General features: G+C 46.5%; 1 protein-coding gene across 1 annotated transcript in view; it reads left to right on the top strand.

The window, feature by feature from the left end:
* NRK (Nik related kinase) overlaps positions 1–19,828 on the top strand; it is a 70,264-nt gene that overhangs the window by 34,673 nt on the left and 15,763 nt on the right. The window contains exons 15-25 of the mRNA XM_087728339.1: positions 1,179–1,310; positions 2,402–2,469; positions 3,471–3,580; positions 5,137–5,213; positions 6,530–6,654; positions 9,788–9,887; positions 12,981–13,142; positions 14,140–14,272; positions 14,683–14,841; positions 16,685–16,828; positions 17,346–17,480. Of these exons, the coding sequence (XP_087584465.1) occupies positions 1,179–1,310; positions 2,402–2,469; positions 3,471–3,580; positions 5,137–5,213; positions 6,530–6,654; positions 9,788–9,887; positions 12,981–13,142; positions 14,140–14,272; positions 14,683–14,841; positions 16,685–16,828; positions 17,346–17,480 (1,345 nt within the window). The remainder of the gene's footprint in view (positions 1–1,178; positions 1,311–2,401; positions 2,470–3,470; positions 3,581–5,136; positions 5,214–6,529; positions 6,655–9,787; positions 9,888–12,980; positions 13,143–14,139; positions 14,273–14,682; positions 14,842–16,684; positions 16,829–17,345; positions 17,481–19,828) is intronic.

Here is a 19,828-nt window from a genome sequence, read left to right as displayed (position 1 = left end):
AACCCTGGTGACAAGAACGCTGAGGAGAAGCAAATTTGAATAATTCACAGAAATTGAAATGACTGGGAAATTCCTTGTGGTTTCCAAGGCTCAGTCATCATCGTTATCTTCTTTTAATGACCCCATAATCCCTTGCGGGGTGAAGTCTGGGCTGAGTGTTTACTGGCCGGATGCCCTTCCTGTCGCCAATGTGGAGTTTTATTCATTGTGCCCAGAGAGAGAAATACCCGCCTCTACCTAGGATCAAACTCACAGCCTCCTGATTGTGAGGCGAGAGCTCTACCTCTAGGCCAGTGTTTTTCAACCTTGGCAACTTGAAGATGTCTGGACTTCAACTTCCAGAATTCCCCAGCCAGCGAATGCTGGCTGGGGAATTCTGGGAGTTGAAGTCCAGACATCTTCAAGTTGCCAAGGTTGAAAAACACTGCTCTAGGCCACCGTACCACCCTGCTTCCAAGACTCTGTATTTAGATTAGCCTTAATAATATCTGTATCGTTTCTGATCTTGATTTGATCAGCTGGGCGGCGATTAAGAGCCAACTAAGATGGTCCTTGTCAGGCGTGAAAAACCGGGATCACGCATTTAAGTTCTAGTTACGATGATTTATTGCCCATGAAATACGCAGGAATCGGTCAGGAGCAAATTGTCCTTGGAGTTAACAGAATTGAAGAAAGGTTGTCCAGGCTGATTCCTCTCTTGACGCCGTCCCCAGGGGGTCCCTCTCCTTCCCCCGAGGCTCCTCGGCCTGATCCACAGGGCAAAAGTCCTGCCTTCTGCCGTCGATCGCGCACGCAGCTTAAAGCTTAGGATTCCCAGCCTCGCATAAACGGAGCAAAATTAAGGATGCAAATTGATGGAGACGCCCGGGAGGGGATCGGCTCCAGTTCCTCCAGGTCGTATCATCTGGCAAACTTAAGAACTGGGCCACAAGTCGCCTTTCCAGCAGATTCGCTGCCGCGCGGGTCCCTTGGCCAGGCCAACATCTGTCCTTGCGGCTGCTGCCAGTTTGATTTACCAAAATGGCCTCCGCGATGGCGTCGTTTGTATCTCGCGGCGCTTCATTTATAATCCACAATGTGCCACCAGCGGTTTCTTAAGCTCTGAGTTTTAGAAAAACTATTGAATAACAGGATCATCATCACAGGGAAATTTCTCTCTGCTTCCTTTCCTCACCCAGAGTGAAAACCTCCGAGCGAGTCGGGATGCCTCTCATCGCAGTTTGCTGCCTGAGGTCGCTGCCTCCCCCCTGAGCCCCAGCCAGGATGAGGGGTTTTGGAGTCTGTCTCAGGCTGAGGAACAACCCCCAAAGGTAAACGGCCTTCTGGAAGGACCTTTGGAAGGAAGAGATGAGAAAAAGGATTGCACTGGACAATTTTCAGTGCAAAAATTTATTTTTTATTAATTTTTTTTAAGGTTTTGCCATTGTGCAGACCTTTTTATTTGCAAATGCACATGCGCGCAGAGTGCAAAAGAATTTGAGGCACCAAACCAGCAGTGATGCTGGCAGGAACCCACCCCTGAAGTGAGAGTATATTATGGGATGTCCGTGACTACTAATAACTATCACCACTTTTCTGGGGCCATCACTTTTTTTTTTCAAACTGTGATCCTGCGGCAAGATTTTCTAGCCCATAATAACTCTGGATACCCCTGACAGCTAGAAACAACCGATGAGTTGTTAAAACAATTCCACCTTGGGTCTTGCAGATTCCCTAGTTTGTTTTTTATTTTCATTTTTTCCTCTCCTGGGCAAACTTAGCATGGTGCCCGTTTAACAGATTAATACAGTTGGAAGGGACCTTGTAGGTCATCTAGTCCAACCCCTCCACCCAAGCAGGAGACCCTACACTGTTTCTGACCGATGGCCGTCCAGTCTCTTCATGAACACTTCTGGTGATGAAGCTCCCACAACTTCTGAAGGCAACTTCTGTTCCATGGGTTGATTGTTTTTGTCAGGAAATTCCTCCTTATTTCCAGGTTGAATCTCTCCTTGTTCAGTTCCCATCCATTATAGCAATAGCAATAGCAGTAGACTTATATACCGCTTCATAGGCCTTTCAGCCCTCTCTAAGCGGTTTACAGAGAGTCAGCATATTGCCCCCCAACAACAATCCGGGTCCTCATTTTACCCACCTCGGAAGGATGGAAGGCTGACTCAACCCTGAGCCGGTGAGATTTGAACCGCTGACCTGCTGATCTAGCAGTAGCCTGCAGTGCTGCATTTAACCACTGCGCCACCTTGGCTCTATTATTCTTCCTTCTCTGGCCTTCAGGTGCCTTGGAGAATAGCTTGACCCCCTTCTCTCTGGGCAGCCATTGACAAACGCCAGTGTAGACGGTAGTACAAAAGGATTGCAGGTGGGATGGGTTCTGACTCTCCTGGACTTTCCACCTTTGTAGGTTCCTCAAAGGACGACCTCCACCTTCTACACCAGGGATCCATGTGGGCAACAGAGTTTCCCTCCCAGGTGGGTGCAGCTCCTTTCCCTTTCGGTCTGCATGCAGCTGAGCAGCCGTCAGAAAGGGGCACCTTGGGCCCTAGTTCAAAAGTCCTTCGCGAGCCCCCAACTCAGCATTCCGGAAGGACCGAATTGTCCTTGGTGGAAGCCTTTCGCGTAAAGGCGAGAAGGGAGGGATGGAGGAAGCAAAGAGGAAGGAGTGGGGAAAGGAAGGAGAAAAGGGAAAGGTGAAAGCAGAGCACTTCGGGGCCCCGAGGAAATGGCTTTGTTGTCATTCCTAAGAGCTGAGCCCAGGTTCCTCCCCAACCTCCTCACTGTCCGAATCTGCCGGCTGCTGGCAGGCCACAACATCTGGTTTAAAAAAATTGTTTCCAAGTTGGAGAAGAATTTGGGGTTTTAATGTTCACCTGGCATTGGAGATGAGCATTATAAGCCTTCAAGAGTATTATTTCCAAACCTCCATGGCCTCTTCAGGACTTTTTGACAGTTTGAATGGAAATGTTGTCACTGTGGTTTTAGACATGCTAGTCTGGGATTGATTATCTCTTTGAAGTGTATTGAAATATTGAGTTTTTACAATGGGGTCGTAAGAATATGGACACAGTGTTTAGTGGCTGAATGTAATCTCTTCCTTCTCCTTCTCCTTGTTCTCTTTCTCCTACACCTGCACCATCACAATCTCCTTCCTCTCTCCCTCTCCTCCTCCTCCCCCTCCCCTGCTCCTCCCCTTCCTCCCCTCTTCCTCTCCTGTTCCCTCCTCCTCCCACTCCTCTCTCTCCCCTTCCTCTTCTCTCCCCCTCCTCTCCTCCCCCTCCTTCCTCCTCTCCTCCCCCTCCCCTTCCTTCTCTTCCCTCTCCCCCTCTCCTCTTCCTCCTTCTTCTCCCCCTTCTCCTCCTCCTCCTTCTTCCTCCTTCTCTTTTTGTCCCTGTTCTCCCCTCCTCTTCTTCACCTTCTTCCCTTGTTTCCCATTCTCTCCCTCCTCCTCTTCCTCTCGTCATTACTCTTTACAGTCCACATCAGCCACTCCCGGGGGATCCAAAAGCAAAATCCAGTCACAAAGATTTCAGTGGCAACAAGCCAAAGGACCTCACGTCCCATCAGAACAGCCAATCAGTCCCAGGTAATCTCTTGAGTCCTGCTTTAGACTCTCTGCGTGATCCAGCCAGCGTTTCAATTTCCCAAGGAGAGAGAATGTGGGGAAGCAAAGTTGTGGAAGAGAAAAGCTTCTCTGTTGCCTCTGATTGTCTGCTAACTGCTTTCCTCATGCGAGCCCCATCTTTATCTGTGCGTGGGTGGACATCTGCACTCTCCATGTTTTCATTAACTTCCAGGGCCGGCTGGAATCCATATAGGAGCTGTCGGTCTTTGCAAAGAATTAACTGGTTGTGATATTTCTTCTTCTTCTTCTTCTTCTTCTTCTTCTTCTTCTTCTTCTTCTTCTTCTTCTTCTTCTTCTTCTTCTTCTTCTTCTTCTTCTTCTTCTTCTTCTTCTCCTCCTCCTCCTCCTCCTTCTCCTTCTCCTCCTCCTTCTCCTTCTCCTCCTCCTTCTGCCTTGGCCTTTTATTTTACCCAGCAAGATATGCAAATGTGTCAGTCAGAAGAGCCGGAGGGCTGCCTTGAAAGGAGGAAGGAGAATATTTCCATATGTTTTCCAGAGCTTGGATGGAAATGAGTCGGTGGGTGGAGGAGACAGAAGATTAGCCGAGGGGTCCTTGGTGCTCTCTGAGCTTGCTTGTTTTCTTGCAGACGTTTCATGAGCCTAAGTAGGTAACGTAATCCGTGCTAGTAAGGAATGCAGTTTGCAGTAAACCCCACTCCCCTCTAGCACTGATGAGGTTGCCTAGTTAGGGTCACGAAATGTCTGCAAGAAAACAAGCAATCTCAGAGAGCACCAAGGACATCCCTCACTTCAGCCTTCAGCCTTTGGTGGGGAGGGAAGAGCGCTCCGTGTGGCTTCGGCATTGAGTCATGCCGGCCACATGACCACGGAGACGTCTTCGGACAGCGCTGGCTCTTCGGCTTTGAAACGCCCCCCTAGTATTGGGAATGACTAGCATGTATGTGCAATGGGAAGCTTTGCCTTTTTAATTTTAGAATGTGAGATTTATTTTAGTTGATAAATGTTTTTTGGAGTGTAGAAGCCATAAAATTACTCTTTTGCTTAATGAAAAATTAAATTTTGGTTAGAGGTTAGTGAAAATTTATATATTTTTTCCTCTATCCAAGTTCAGGGAACTTCGTAAATTGTTGATGGAGCTCAGGTTACGAACCACTGTTTTTATCTTGTCTTAGCTAAGTTAAATTTATTCAGAGTGCTCTCTTTTAAAACTTTCCAGGGTTTTGCCACTCTAAAATGTCCTTGAAGCAGCATAGAGGTGTTGTACAATAGCAAAAAACAAAAAAATTCTCAAATCCATTTTATAAAACATAGTCACTGGGGATGAAAGAACCCACTGAAGTTTCTTTGTGTTCTTTACTAGTTCAAGTACAACAAATATGTGAGGCACAAAATGCATCTGTTTGGAAGGGAAGAACAGTTGAATTGTATTGCTTTGGACAATTTGCTGGCAAGCAGTTCCCTGGGGCAATCTATAGGCGTCTGAAGATGCAGTGCTCTTATTTAAATGATTAAACAATATGCACGCAGCAGTAAATATTTCTCTTTGCAACATCCAGAGTCCTCCAGAGTAGGCGACAGACCTCTCCATTCCTGTAAGAAACCTGAAAATGCATCTCGTTCAGGCCAAATTTCAGTAAGTTTCCTCCCCCACTCCCCTTATACCTTCTCATTCTTCTATGGCTCCTGCGAGATTATTGTTCCCTTCTGGTCTCAAGGTCCATTTTGGTCCTCTTCTTTTCCTTTCATTAAAATTCTTCTCCCACTCCCCCTTTTAAGGGTTTTTACTCTAACCCCTAATGGATGTCTTTAAAAATATGTATCTTTAACATGCTTCTAAATGCATCAAGAGGTGCTACCAAACCCCTGGCACCTTGTCCTGCCACCGGATCCTCAGAATTCCACGGAGGAAGGCCGTGTGGGAGGGGTTCCTGTATACAGTCCCAAGTCTCACTGGGATCGATCCGGGCACTTGGCGCCACTGCTTGCTACACTCCTGACCGTTTCAAGTGACAACGGACCATAAAAACGGAGGATCAATGGCTTCATTTAATGACTGTGGGGTTTGCCTTACGGCCGCTGCAAAAATGGATGAAATCAGGCCCAGTTACATGGTGACACACTTTACGATTGCCAAGGCTTACAACTCAAATTGTGGCCCCTCAATTAGAGTCATAAGTCAAGGACTTCCTGCTTGCTTAAAACTGGGCCTTCCCCAGGAAGGGCTGTGGTTGTTCAAACAGTTATTGTATTTTTATTGATGGTGGCTGCCTGCATTCCAATCTATTTGGAGAGGATCTTTTATCCTTGAAGGCCAGGATGGAAATACTTGCAATAAATCATGATCAAAGGAGGGACAGATGGAGGGCAAAAGTAAAGACTCCTTTGAGGTTAGCTCAACTCCTAATCCTTTCCTGGTCAGGCCAAACAACTTGTTCTGGCCAACGTTGCAATATTTTATTTTTCTACAGTCTAAATATATAAAACTCTTGTGTGCATAACTCTGGAACGCCTCAAGCAATTTCAACCAAACTCGGTACACAGATCACTTACTCTCTGGAGACAAATACTGTGGGGGTAAGACACCCCTAACACCCCCTCTCGGGGTGTGTGTTCTGTTAAGATACAGCCTGTTGTGCCTTAAAATGGCTTCCACCATACTGCCGCAAAATGGCTTCTACTGCACAGCGCAGTGGAGTTGCCATGGTAACGGCTTCACAGTACTCCACAAGGGGGCTCCCTCTGGTAAGGGGGAAAATCCAACATTAGAAATTATATTTGGTCTGGACATTTTCCCCCTATAAATAAATACCTGGGCAACACCAGGTTATCAGCTAGTATATAAATATTCATAATAAGAGTACGTATTTAAAGGTGGCTTAGGTCAAGAGCTCCGTTGTGTCAAGGCCTTGTACGTGCTGAAGCTACAAACCACATTCTTCTCATTCTTAGAGTCCAGCTTTGTGGAACAAGGAGAAAGTTGGCAGCCATCTGCTCCGGAAGTCTCTAGAATATTCCTCCTCCAGCGACGAAATGTGCAGCAGCGACGAGGATGATGAGGGTGATGGACACATAAGGTTGGCTCTGCCCATCTTCAGCCTCCAACCACAAATGACTAACTTCAAAGTTAATAGAATACGAATAGCTTAATTTGTATTAAATTAAGGAGGTTTTTAAGAAGAGTCTAGACCAGTGGTGAAATGTAAAAAGTTTTGCCACCAGTTTTTTGGGCGTGGCTTGCTGGTGGTGAGGAGTTTCATGTGACTGGGTGGGCGTGGCCAACTTTAATTTTTTTTTAAAGCATTTCTACTACCTATTTGCCTGAAACAACAGGGGGAAAAATGCTTTAAAAAAGTTGGGGGGGGGGAAGCTTCTGCTAATTGCGCAGATCGGCTATGAGCTGCACAATCGTTGGAAGCTTTCCCCCTGCTTTTTAAAGTATTTTTTTCCTGCCATTTCGAGTGAATATGCAGGGGGAAAAATGCCTTAAAAAGCAGGAAAAAAACTTCCGAGGTCCGTGCGACTCACAGCTGAGCCTCGGGATCCTCGGAAGTTTTTTTTTAGTACCGGTTCACAGAACCAACGACAATTGTCCCTACCAGTTTGTTTGAACCGGTAGCATTTCACGCCTGGTCTAGACCGGTGGTTCCCAATGTGGGGCCCATGCCCCACGGGGGGGGGGGGGGGGGGGGGCATTTGATTTTTAACGTGGGCCATTTGAACCTTGTTTAAACCAAGTTAAGGGCCTTTTAGGCTTCCTCCGCATGAGTAGAGTTAACCTTTTGAGTAAAGTAAGAATTATATGTCACCGGGGGGGTGGGGTGTCAAGATTTTAAAGGTGCCTAGGTGGGACATGGCCCAAAAAAGATTGGGGCCCCTGGTCTAGCCAGTCTCCTGTCTGAAATGGAATATGATCTCCTGCTTGAGCAAGGGGCTGGACTAGAAGACCTCCAAGGTCCCTTCAGTCCATTCCATTCTATTTTTTTGGTGGCCTCCCTGACAGTTTTCATCCATTAAAAAAAAAGGGTCACTTATCCCTTAAAATCCCAACGTGGAAATATCAGCAAACGTGAGAACGATGTTTTTCTGTGTGCGTTTTATTCTTTCTGAATGCCTGCATAATTAAACACCAAAACATTCAAATAACTTCGGTTTAAGGAGAAGGTGATGATCTTCTCCATCCAAGAGATGGTCATATGTCCCTTGCCCCCCCCCCCCAATCATATCGCAGACCTGGAGAGCAGATTTCACACATATGCCAGATGGCATCGATCAAAGATTAGACACAATGAATATTGCACCTTTTAATTCCGAGTGGAGGTCCATGAATTTTGAGCTGCATGGGTTTTTGATGCATCTTTCAACGGTTGGGTTTCCCTACAATGAGCCCAGCTGTCAGTGCTGACCCTTCCTTTTTATAAGCGCTGCCTCCGCGCTGAATGCCGACGAATGCGCTCTTTTAAAGGTGCCAATTCGCCCGTGACTCGGAGGAGGGGCTGCCCCGCGTGATCAGAGAGAGAGAGGTAGCAAAGCGTGCCAGGATTTTGGGAGAAAAGCTTGGTGCCGGCAGAAGGCCCGGGGAGATGAAAGGAGGGAAGACACACCCTTAGCTTAGAAAACTTCCAAACTTAAATCTTGAGGGTTTCTACTTAAAAGGGTGAAGTTAAATGCGAAATATTATGCCTGTCCAACGCAAATAATTCTTGACTTACAATATAGTTCATTGAGTGACCATTCGGAGTTACAACGGCACTGAAACAAAGTGACTTAGGATTGGTTTTCGCACTTACGACCGTTGTACAAACGTGGAACAAACATGGAAATATCTGTAGAGGTTCTCAGTCATGCAGGTCACAGTTGTCCCAAAGGGGCTTTTTCTGGACTTTCTTGTTTTTTCTTTGAAGACGTTTCACTTCTCATCCCAGAAGCTTCTTCAGCTCTGGCTGGATGGTGGGGAAGGGAAGGATTTATGCTCCTTGCAGACAGATGGTCATTTGTATCCTTTTTAGAGGGTCGTTGAGGCCACTTGGAGGTTCACCTGTGTCCTCAGGGTCACCTGAGTGGTGCAAATGGTTCCGGTAGTCTGCAATTTTTTCCCTCTGGAAATCCGTTCCTCCTCCCACCCCATTCCAAGGCTGTCCATCCCAAATTGTTTGGCTAAAGGTCTGTAGAGATTCTCAGTCATCCTGGTCACGGTTGTCCCAAAGGGGCTTTTTTCAGGAGGCAACTGGACTTTTTTTGTTTTTTTCTTTTGAAGACATTTCGCTTCTCATCCAAGAACTAACCTTTCAGTTTGGGACGGACGCCCTTGGAATGGGGTGGGAGGAGGAATGGATTTCCAGAAGAAAAATTGCAGACTACAGGAACCATTTGCACCACTCAGGTGACCCTGAGGACACAGGTGAACCTCCAAGTGGCTTCAAGGACCCTCTAAAAAGGATACAAATGACCAGTTGGTTCCACCACAAAAGCGCGTAGGACAAAATCGCGCTCGACAAAAGCGCGCTGTGACGTCATCACAGCGCGACGAAAAAGATCGAAAAAATGTAAAAATAAACCTAAAACCTTCCCCTAACCCCCCCAAACCTAACCCTAAACCTAACCCTAACCCTAACTCTTAACCTAACCCTAAACCTAACCCTAAACCTAACCGTTAAAGTAACGAAAAACGTAACGCTAACCCTTATCCTAACCCTAACGCTAACGCTAACGCTCTAAAGCTAACCCTAACCCTTACCCTTACCCTTACCCTAACCCTAACCCTAACCCTTACCTTTATGTGAATCGGCTTGCTTTAATTTAATTTTTATTAATTTTTATTTGAATTTTTCGATCTTTTTCGTCGCGCTGTGATGACGTCAAAGGCGCGATTTTGTCGATCGCGCTTTTGCCGTCCGCGCTTTTGACGGGTCACGGACCAGTTCTGTCTGCAAGGAGCATCAATCCTTCCCTTCCCCACCATCCAGTCAGAGCTGAAGAAGATTCTGGGATGAGAAGGGAAACGTCTTCAAAGACAAAACCAGGATGCCTCCTGAAAAAAAAAGCACCTTTGGGACATAAATGGGTTTGGTTCTTGGACGCTGCTGTTTTTTTGTGTTTTTATTTTTAGTGTGTGTGTGTGTTTCTTTCCTTTGGGGTCCTTCTTGGAGGGTCTTAGAAACGTGCTTGTTTTCCTCTCCTTCTCCTGCGCTAATTGGAATTTGTTACTAGGCAACCGCTGGGCAACGGAGTGACCGGCTTCTCTAGGGCAGGAGCTGCTGATGGGATCGAAGGGAACGCTCCCCGCCTTCCCCCTGCGGAGGATCGCCAGGTGAGGCTTTGCCAGGGTGGCCAGAGGAATCCGGCGGATGGGTCCAAAATAAGAATAATAATAAGAAGAAGAGGGAATGGAAAAGCCCCGCTCCCTTCTCCCCAGTTTGTAACTTACCTTCACACACACACACACACATACAAACACACACACACACTTTTCTTTTCTTTTTAATCGTCTGCTGACACTTTGGTTGTAAAAATTACCCTGTGTTGTGAAATTCCCTTTCTTGGTCTTTGAGAAAGAAAACCGGACAGGACAGAATAAGGATAGGATGGAATGGAATAGAATAGAATCTTTATTGAGAATAGAAATAGAAGAAATAGGAATAGGATAGAATAGGTTTATTGGCCAAGTGTCATTAGACACACAATTTGTCTCCAGCGCAGAAGCTCTCGGTATACATGCAAAACAGCAAATAATCATATATCAAAGTAATAATAATCATAATAATGATGCCAATAAGAGAATAGAACAGATGAGAAGGATAAAAGTAATACAGTCATAACTTTTTCCAGTGCCGTCGTAACTTCAAATGGTCACTAAATGCATGTTGTAAATCGAGAACTACCTGTAGTTCCTTTTTGAAAGTTACGGGAAGATACAGAAAGGAAAAGAGGCCTTTAAAAAAAGGACACGCAGATCTATCCATATTCTTGTTAAATTCAGTTCCCTCGGGATTCACGCTTGGAACAAGCGCCCTAAATCTCCACGTTAGCCAGATCTGATCCTTTGGTTTACGGGAATTAGAATAATCAGATTAAAAGCAAGGGAATTATCAAAGGTTAGGAAGTCAGCTTAAATGCTTGGGAGATCAGAGCTTCATTTAAACCTTTTCTTTTAGCCCGTTGAAAACCTCCCCAAATTTTAAAAGAACAAACTCCTGTGAACTTTGCTGCTGTATTTGACTTACAACCAAAAATAGGACACTGGTAGGCCAGGTAATTGTCCAGCGAGTTGCGTCCAATTTTACAAAGTTTTTTTGCACTTTTTAAACAGATCACATAATTGAGACGTGAATCTTAGCGATTTAAAGACTGTGGAAATTCACTTAATTACCATCTTCTTTTAACGACCCCATAATCCCTTGGAATCTGGGCAACTGAATGGAGCTGAGTGTTTACTGGCCGGATGCCCTTCCTGTTGCCAATGCGGAGTTATATTGAGCAGATATATTCTCTTCATGCCCTGAGAGGGAACTATCTGCCTCTGCCTAGAATCGAACTCGCAGCCTCCTGATTGTCAGGCAAGAGCTCCACCTCTCGGCCACCAATTCACTTAATAACTGGTCAGAAATGAGGCAAAACTCACTTGAGGACTGTCTCGCGTAGTGACAGACCTTTTGGGCTCAATTGTGGCCCTGAGTTGAGGCCTACCTGGGCTTCCTGCTGTTCGCCACGTTTCCATATTTCCCCAGTGATTCGGCTTTTAAAATCTTTGGGTCACCTCTGGATTCACGGTTGACCTGCTTGCATCTGCCGAGCTCCATCCCAGCCAGCAAAGTCCATGGCAGACAGTTCCCCTCTTCTAAGCCAGCAATAAACCATCCTTTTTTTGAGTCCTGGCTTCAGATTTGCTTGGAGAGGAAGAGGCAGCATCACATTATCTGCAGTTGCCTCCCTCTCGGCTCTGCAGCCTTCCTGCAACTGCCAGACTTTCAAATCCAGAGGTTTTGCAGGATTATGAAGCTGAAAGGATTCAAACCATAGTCGGGCCTGGAGCCAGCTTGATTCTGGGTTAAGCCTGCAAGCCTCCTCCGACTTGAAACAGCGCCGTTCTAATAAAAGGCAATGTTTGCAGGCAAATATATTCTTTACACATCCCGGTAGAAATAAAAGCTGAATTCCTAAATTCGCTTCTCCTGTCATTCAAGGCGGCCCATCAATACAATCTGAAGAAGGTTTATTTCTACTGCAAGAGAAACCCACAATGGTCCTTTTTTTTTATTTCATTGACAAAGACTTTGTGAAGAACAAGGGGGTGGTAGCTTTGCTGCTTTCTCAAAATTTGGCAAGGAAGACTTTCTCTTTAGAATCATAGAATCCTAGAGCTGGAAGAGACCTTGGAGGTCTTATAATCCCACTGCCCCACCCCACCCTCCCCTCGTCCACCACCGAAGGCAGGATACTGCATATCATCCCGGCCAAATGGTTGTCCAATATTTTCTTGAAGACCTCCAGTGATGGAGCACTGATAACTCCAGGAACCAAGCTGTTCCATTGATTAATTGTACTCACTGTCAGGAGAAAGTAAAAAGTAGTAGTAGTAGTAGTAGTAGTAGTAGTAGTAGTAGTAGTAGTAGTGAGAAGGAGGAAGAAGGAGAAGAAGGAGAAGATTATTTGCAGCTCACTTCAGAGTTTAAGGCAGGGCTTCCCAAGCTTCATCAATTACACTAAATCAGGAAAAAATGGTTTTTGTCTGTGTGCGTAATGACACACGAATCCATCACTCAACTGCAACAGGGACATTTAAATATGGACTTCCTGATAAGTGGTAAAAAGAACTTATTTGTAAGTGATTTTGGGTGGTGAAGGAAAAAGTTTGGGAAGTCCTTCCTTAAGGACATTCTGGAAAAATCTTGCTCCACTCAGCCCCCATGCTAACATCTGGAAGGAAAGAAGGAAGGAAGGAAGGAAGGATTGATTTTCAGTTGCAGATGTGAACAAGAGAGTCATGCTATCAATGAGACACAGAAGTCTTCCCGTTGTAATGCTGTTTGTCCTGACCTACTAGGGTTTCTTGGTCTCTTGGTCTCAGGCAACTGAGACGATAGATAGGCTGGTGGACAATGTGGAAGATGGACATCTGAGGAGCCCCACAGACCATGCCCAGGGTCCTTTAAAGCCCATGTGGTCCAACAGTATCTCCTTTTCACCACCATATGATTGTATTCCATTCCCCTGACCCACACCGAGTGTTGACTTTCCTTCCGTAATGTGATCTCCGTTGGCCTTGAGGTAGGACAGAGATTTGGAGAAGTTTTCTCTAAGGGCTGCTACAAATAGGAAGAAAGAAAGGTGGAGAACGGAGGGGGGTGGAACCTTCTCTAACCCTGGTTGCAACTTAGGGGTTCAATTTTGTTGTTTGGTGCAGGATGATGCTGCAGGGAAACACGGCTGTGGCGCTCGTGAAGAATTCTGGAGCATGAATAACCAAAACTACCTGTTGCCCGACCTCCTCCAACAGAGTCAGATTTCAGCAAACCCGATGAAAACCTCAGCTCAAGAACTTCAGAACAATCTTCCTGCTAACCAGGTCAAAGCTCTGAAACCAGTAACAAATGTTAAACTTAAAAGCAGGGGTTGGATTCAGCCGCTTCGCACCGGTTCAGGTGAAGCGGATGTTAATTTTGCATTCATCATGCCAGGTAAGGGCAGGGCCTACGTGGAGGCTCTGGGAGGGCAAAAAACAGGAGCCCCGGGGGGGCGTTCTCACCCTCCCGGAGGCTCAGGGAAAAACCCTCTGGAGTCTGGGGAGGGTGAAAAAGCCCCCCCCCCAGCTGTGGCGCAGGAGGCTGAGTAGGCCACGCCCACCATGGCCACGCCCAACCAGCAGCCATGCAGAGAAGAGGTTGCTAACATTTCTGAATCCCACCGCTGCTTAAAAGTCTGGGTTTAAAAAAAAAAAAAAGGGAAATGAGGAACTTCTTATCCTGGTGACCACCACATCTTGTGTGTATGGGGAGAAGTAGAAGGGACATGAGTGTCCAACTGCTTAATAGTTGCATAGCTCTGCAGAAATGCAAGTCAAGACGGGCCCCGAGAAGTGATGCATCTGGGCTACCATTGATGAGAGAGTCCGTCCGTGGGGAGCTGAAGGGGCTCTTTGGCTTCGGATATTTCCCGGAGGTTGATCAGATCTTCTTCCCGCTCCTTCCCCTGGTAGTCTATTATCCACACCCACTTCTTGTATTTAAAGATGGAGAAGAAAGCGATGGGGTAGATATCTCTTCTGTCCTGCTCCTAAATAGAGTCTTTGCTTGTGGTCCTGTCTCTTTCCCACATCATCCCGTTGGGTTTTGAGGGACCTTGGCTGGATTGACTGCTTGAGTTGCTGAGTTCTCCCCCCACCAGCAAAAACCGCAGTTCCACTTCAGGGCTGCAACCCCAAGGAATCGAACCCAAAGTACGTGAGATCTCACCGGGTTGACCTCTCGCTTCATCATCTCCTGCCGTCAGCTTGGAACCTCGCAACGAACAATTGGAGATATATACATATATCCTTAATTTACTTGTGATTCTTATTTCTACAGCAGGCACTGAACGCTGCCAGCAGCCCTTCCAAAAACAGTTCTTCTTCCACATCTTCTTTTACATCCTTCATTGACCCCAGGCTTCTCCAAATCTCGCCTCCTACCAGTCCGACTGGACCAAACTCTGGTTCCCGTGAGTATAGACAAGATCACCCTTGCCTCTTTTACCAAGTGGGTGGAACCAGCAGTGGCATTCAGCAGGCCCTGGCCAGTTCTGGAGAACCGGTTTTGAGTAGTTTGGAGAACCGGCAAATACCCCCCCTGACTGGCTCCACCCCCATCTGTTCTCTGCCTCCCGAGTCCCAGCTGATCAGGAGGACATGGGGATTCTGCAGGAGCCTTTTCCCCCTGGAGCCCTGCGGAGCCCGGGGAAGGGAAAAAAAACACACCCCCACCCCGGCCATGGCACAGGAGGCCGAGGAGGCCACGCCCACCATGCCCACGGCCACCCAGCAACCGGGCAGAGAACCTGTGGCTAACGTTTTTGAGTCCCACCGCTGCCCAACAGCTTTGTTCCTGACTCTCCTCTGCTTTCCCTCCCAGCGTCCAATGTGAAAATGGATCCTCCCAGCCGGCAAAGTACGAGAAAAGGTTCTGTGGTCAACGTCAACCCTACAAATATCCGGCCGCAGAGCGACAGCCCCGAAATCCGCAAATATAAAAAGAAGTTCAACTCCGAGATCTTGTGCTCCGCGCTGTGGGGTGAGTAAGCAGAGGGGAGGTGACGGCCAAGGGGGTCCTTCCTCTGCCCTTCCGGTTGATGTAGTAGGACAGGCGCTTTTGAAGGTGGAGCTCAAATGTGCTCCGTGTGGGCTCATCTCTGCTCATCCTGGTTTGGCTTTGCTGAGTTATCCGCGGTTTGATTGTGGATGGATCCAGGCACTGGGCTCTGCTTAACAAACTGTGGCTGAGCCATGGCTTAGTGTCGTATCTGGATACAGTCATTGAATGCTAGGGTGACCGAAGAGATGGATATTCAGTCAAGGAACCATTCTTGAGCATGAAGAGCAGGTGGGAAGATATTGCACTAGGAAACTGATTTGTTTATTTATATCTTTATTAAATCTTCCTTGAACCTCAGCAAGATGTTGCTCTATAGAGACTCTCTGTCACACACACACACACAGCAGGCTATCAACTCCGGCACAGAGATGAATGGTTCTCTGCCACACCTATCCATCTCCTCCCGCTGCCTTTGATCCCCAGAGCTCGGGTGGGGCTTCGCTAGCGGCAGTGGCTCTTCCTTCCCAAGGACCGGCCCATGGATTTCCCCTGCTCTCCTCTCCTCTCTGCCTTCTGTGCATCTGCCTGTCAGGCACTGGGCCCGGCTGTTCCTCCTCTTCCTCATCAGGCACCTCCAGGGGGCTGTTGAGTCTCCATCTGAGGGCTGACAGACGGCCCAGACTCCGCCTCTCTCTCTCTCTCTCTGCCAGCTCCACTCCCTCTTCCCCCTCGGAGCTCTCAGGTGGCCTTGATGCTGACCCTGGACTCCCACACTGCCGCCTCCTCCTCCTCCTCTGATTCTGCTGCTGGAGGGCCCGGCGCCTGACAAGCCACAACAAACCTGGTCCCCTATCCAGCTGGTGGAGTCATTGGGAGTGGTGAAGGAGGTTTGGCATCTTCTCCCAAGGTCTCCATTGAGATACAACTACTTCCCTCAGTTTTGGAATGTCCTGAGGGCGTCCACTGATGGTCCCCGTGGGTTCCTGCCTCAAAGTTCATAATACCCAAAGCAGGACTCCCCTCTCGGTCGTTTCAGCCGGTGTCCTTGTGGTTCCATTTTTCATCCTTCTCACATCAAGCGACAGGCTTCACAAAGCCAGCACAATATTTTGCTCATGGCTTTCCGCTTCAACTTAAGTCTTAAATGGGGAACAAAATAAACGAATGAAAGTGCCAGGAAAAAAATTATCCCAGGGAAATGTAAATTTGCAGTTTACAGCTCTCTGGGTTTCGTTTGATGTATGTTTGGAAGAGGCCAAGTTTTTAAATTAAGAAGAGAAGAGCATAGCAAAGCTGCTAATGATACGTGTGCTGAGGTGGAGAAGACTATCTTCTTATCAGCCTCTCGCTCAGAGCTCCCTTGGCCTCCTCCCCATCTCACCCCACGAGACACAATTCTTCCGTTTCCCTCATTCTCTCCATCACAACTTTCCCTATCAAGAGGGCCCAGCCTAACGAAAACCTCACTTCCCTCCGGTGTCTCTTTGAATAAGTGGAACAGCCGGCCTCCAGAAGTTGCGAATGCTCCAACACCGGAGGTTTTTAAGAAGAGATTGGACAACCCTTTGTCTGAAATGGCATTGGGGTTTCCTGCCAGAGCAGGGGGGGTTGGACTAGAAGGCCTCCAAGGTCCCTTCCAATTGTGTTCATCTGCAACCCATCCGCATTGGCTGGCGGGTAGAAATCTGTCCTTGGATTTTCCAGGCGATTTGCTTTGGCCCAAACCACGCTTGAAAGAAAAGGGGGTTTCCTAGCGTGAGCTGACGCAGCTCTTCCAGAGACCCGTTTGTCAGTCCCTGCTATGTTCTTCTCATGTCAACAGGGGTGAATTTACTGGTTGGATCCGAAAACGGGTTGTGGCTTCTGGACCGGAGTGGACAAGGTCGAGTTTACTCCTTGATTAGCAGGAGACGCTTTCAACAGATGGATGTCTTGGAGGGGCTGAATGTGCTGATCACCATCTCAGGTTTGTTTGCTGTCTGAAAACCTCTGGGCCAACGTTCAATCCCAAGCAGGGAGGGAGCGGGAGGAGGATTTCACTGTACGCTGGATTTTAAAGATTTTAAACACTGGGAAGAGGCTCCAGCTCTTCCTCTGCCCCACTGCTGTCTAGCTCCGAAGGCCAGATGGCCCCGGTCCGCTCTCTGCCTCCCACGCAGATCCCTCCTCAGAGCCTTCCCCAGCCTCCAGGACTGGCCCATGCTCCTCCCCAACCCTCCTCACTGTCCGACTCTGCTGCCAGCTCTGCTGCTGGTGGCCCACAACACCATCCTTGGAGGTTTTCAAGAACAGATTGAATAGCCATTTGTCCGGGACCGTATAAGGACTCCTGCCTTGAGGAGAGGCTAGAAAACCTCCAAGATCCCTTCCAGCCCTTTCATTCTAGGATCCAGCTTAGCACAACTATGACAGCGATGTAATTGTCTGCAGAAATAAACTTTAATGTCCCCCTCTCTTTTTCCCTTCCGTTCCAACCCACGCAGGCAAAAAGAATAAGCTACGGGTATATTATCTCTCTTGGCTACGAAACAAGATATTACGGAATGACCCCGATGTGGAGAAACGACAAGGCTGGGTCTCAGTGGGCGACCTAGAAGGCTGCGTACACTACAAAGTTGGTGAGGGTCTTCTTTTTCCTGGAAGGGCACTGGACACCCTTAAAATAAGGGTCAGGCAAAATGAGGTCATTCTAGATAGGAAGGTAGGTAGGTAGATACCCATCAGTATCTGTATATCTATATCTATCTATCTATCTATATCTATCATCTATCTATCTATCTATCATCTATCTATCTATCTATCTATCATCTATCTATCTATCTATCATCTATCTATCTATCTATCATCTATCTATCTATCATCTATCTATCTATCATCTATCTATCTATCTATCATCTATCTATCTATCTATCATCTATCTATCTATCTATCTATCTATCTATCATCTATCTCTTCTATCTATCTATCATCTATCTATCTATCATCTATCTATCTATCTATCTATCTATCTATCTATCTATCTATCTATCTATCTATCTATCTATCATCTATCTATCTATCATCTATCTATCTATCATCTATCTATCTATCATCTATCTATCTATCTATCTATCTATCTATCTATCTATCATCTATCTATCATCTATCTATCATCTATCTATCTATCATCTATCTATCTATCTATCTATCTATCATCTATCTATCTATCTATCATCTATCTATCATCTATCTATCTATCTATCTATCTATCTATCATCTATCTATCTATCTATCTATCTATCTATCTATCTATCATCTATCTATCTATCTATCATCTATCTATCTATCTATCATCTATCTATCTATCTATCATCTATCTATCTATCTATCTATCTATCTATCTATCTATCTATCATCTATCTATCTATCTATCTATCTATCTATCATCTATCTCTTCTATCTATCTATCATCTATCTATCTATCTATCATCTATCATCTATCTATCTATCATCTATCTATCTATCTATCTATCTATCATCATCTATCTATCTATCTATCTATCTATCTATCTATCTATCTATCTATCTATCATCTATCTATCTATCTATCTATCTATCTATCTATCTATCATCTATCTATCTATCATCTATCTATCTCCTTATATCTGTGTTGTCTCTCTGTCTGTCTATCTATCATCCATCTCTCTCTCTTATCTATCGATCTATCGAATCCAGATAGATATATCACTTTATGGATGCTGCTGAAAATCCTTTCTCTCTCTTTCTCTTTCTCTTTCTGTCTTGAGAAGGCTGCTAGGATTTGAGATGTTATATATTCTAAATAATAGATAGATATCTATTATTCAAGACAAGGTTAAATACAAAATACAAAATACAACCCTCACTCAAAAAAAAAAAAAAGAATCCATAAGAAAAAAAAGGGGGGGGAGGACACAAAGCAATCAAAACATTAAAACGGTGCATCGAAATAAAACCCACCACAAGTACACATAATATGCCCTCTAGTCAATACTGATCAGTGCCTTATTCCAACATTAGTTCCCACCCCTTGCAAAACAGAGGGTCATTCTTTCAAGGGGGTCGTTCTTTGGGTGCACAGTTGAAGACACCCAAATATCAGGTGAGATACAACTCCCCAGGGTTGGACCTCTGTTCTAAAAAAATCAAGGTTGTAGTCCTGGAGAGAACCCAGCGTCAGAGGCCCCCAACCCAACCCAGGTCCTTTCATCTCTCAGAGCTTAAATGCATTTCCCCATCTCTTCATTTCTCCAACAAGGGATGGTGACGTCAAGAAGGGAAGAACTTTCTGGTCCCCTTCCCATCGTTATCCAGATAACACAGTGCCCCACAGGGCTCTTGGAAGATCTGAGAGCTGATCATCAAATCGGCTTCCATCTCTCCAAAGCTGCTCCACATCCCATAACTCGATCTACCCACTTTTCATGGGGTTCCAAGATGGGTTGAACCAACTCTTGTCATCTTCAGACAGCAGCCCTGGAGATTATGGGGACTGAAATCCAGCGCATCTGGTGGGCATCCAGTTGGAAGACCCTTGAGGGTCAAATTCATGAAGTTCAGGTTGAACACGGCTGACTAGTCTGCTGTCCCTTCGATGGATTAGACCAGGGGTGTCAAACTCAATTTCATCTAGGGCCACATCAGGCTTGTTTGACCTGGGAGGGCGGGGGTGGGGGTGGCCAGGGTGGGCGTGGCCAGCTCGATGTCACTCTTGTCCGGGGTGTAGGGGGTGGCCCAAGCACTGTGCCAGAGAAAATGGGCTCCCGAGCTCCGTTTTCAGCTGCAACGGTCTCCTTCAACCTTCTGCCAGTGAAAACGGAGCTCAGAGGCACCGGGGGTCGGTCGTTTGCTATTTTCGGGGGGGGGGGGCAGCCAGACATAAGCATCCCACGGGCCGAATCCATCCCCTGGGCCTTGAATTTGACACCCCTGGTTTTGAGTATTACGG

The sequence above is a fragment of the Thamnophis sirtalis genome, unplaced genomic scaffold, assembly GCF_051295495.1.
Source record: "Thamnophis sirtalis isolate CommonGarterSnake01/CBP01778 unplaced genomic scaffold, rThaSir2_p1.2 scaffold_13, whole genome shotgun sequence".
Lineage (NCBI taxonomy): Eukaryota > Metazoa > Chordata > Lepidosauria > Squamata > Natricidae > Thamnophis > Thamnophis sirtalis.
Note: the sequence above shows the minus strand (reverse complement) of the source record. Positions and strands in the feature narration are given on the sequence as shown.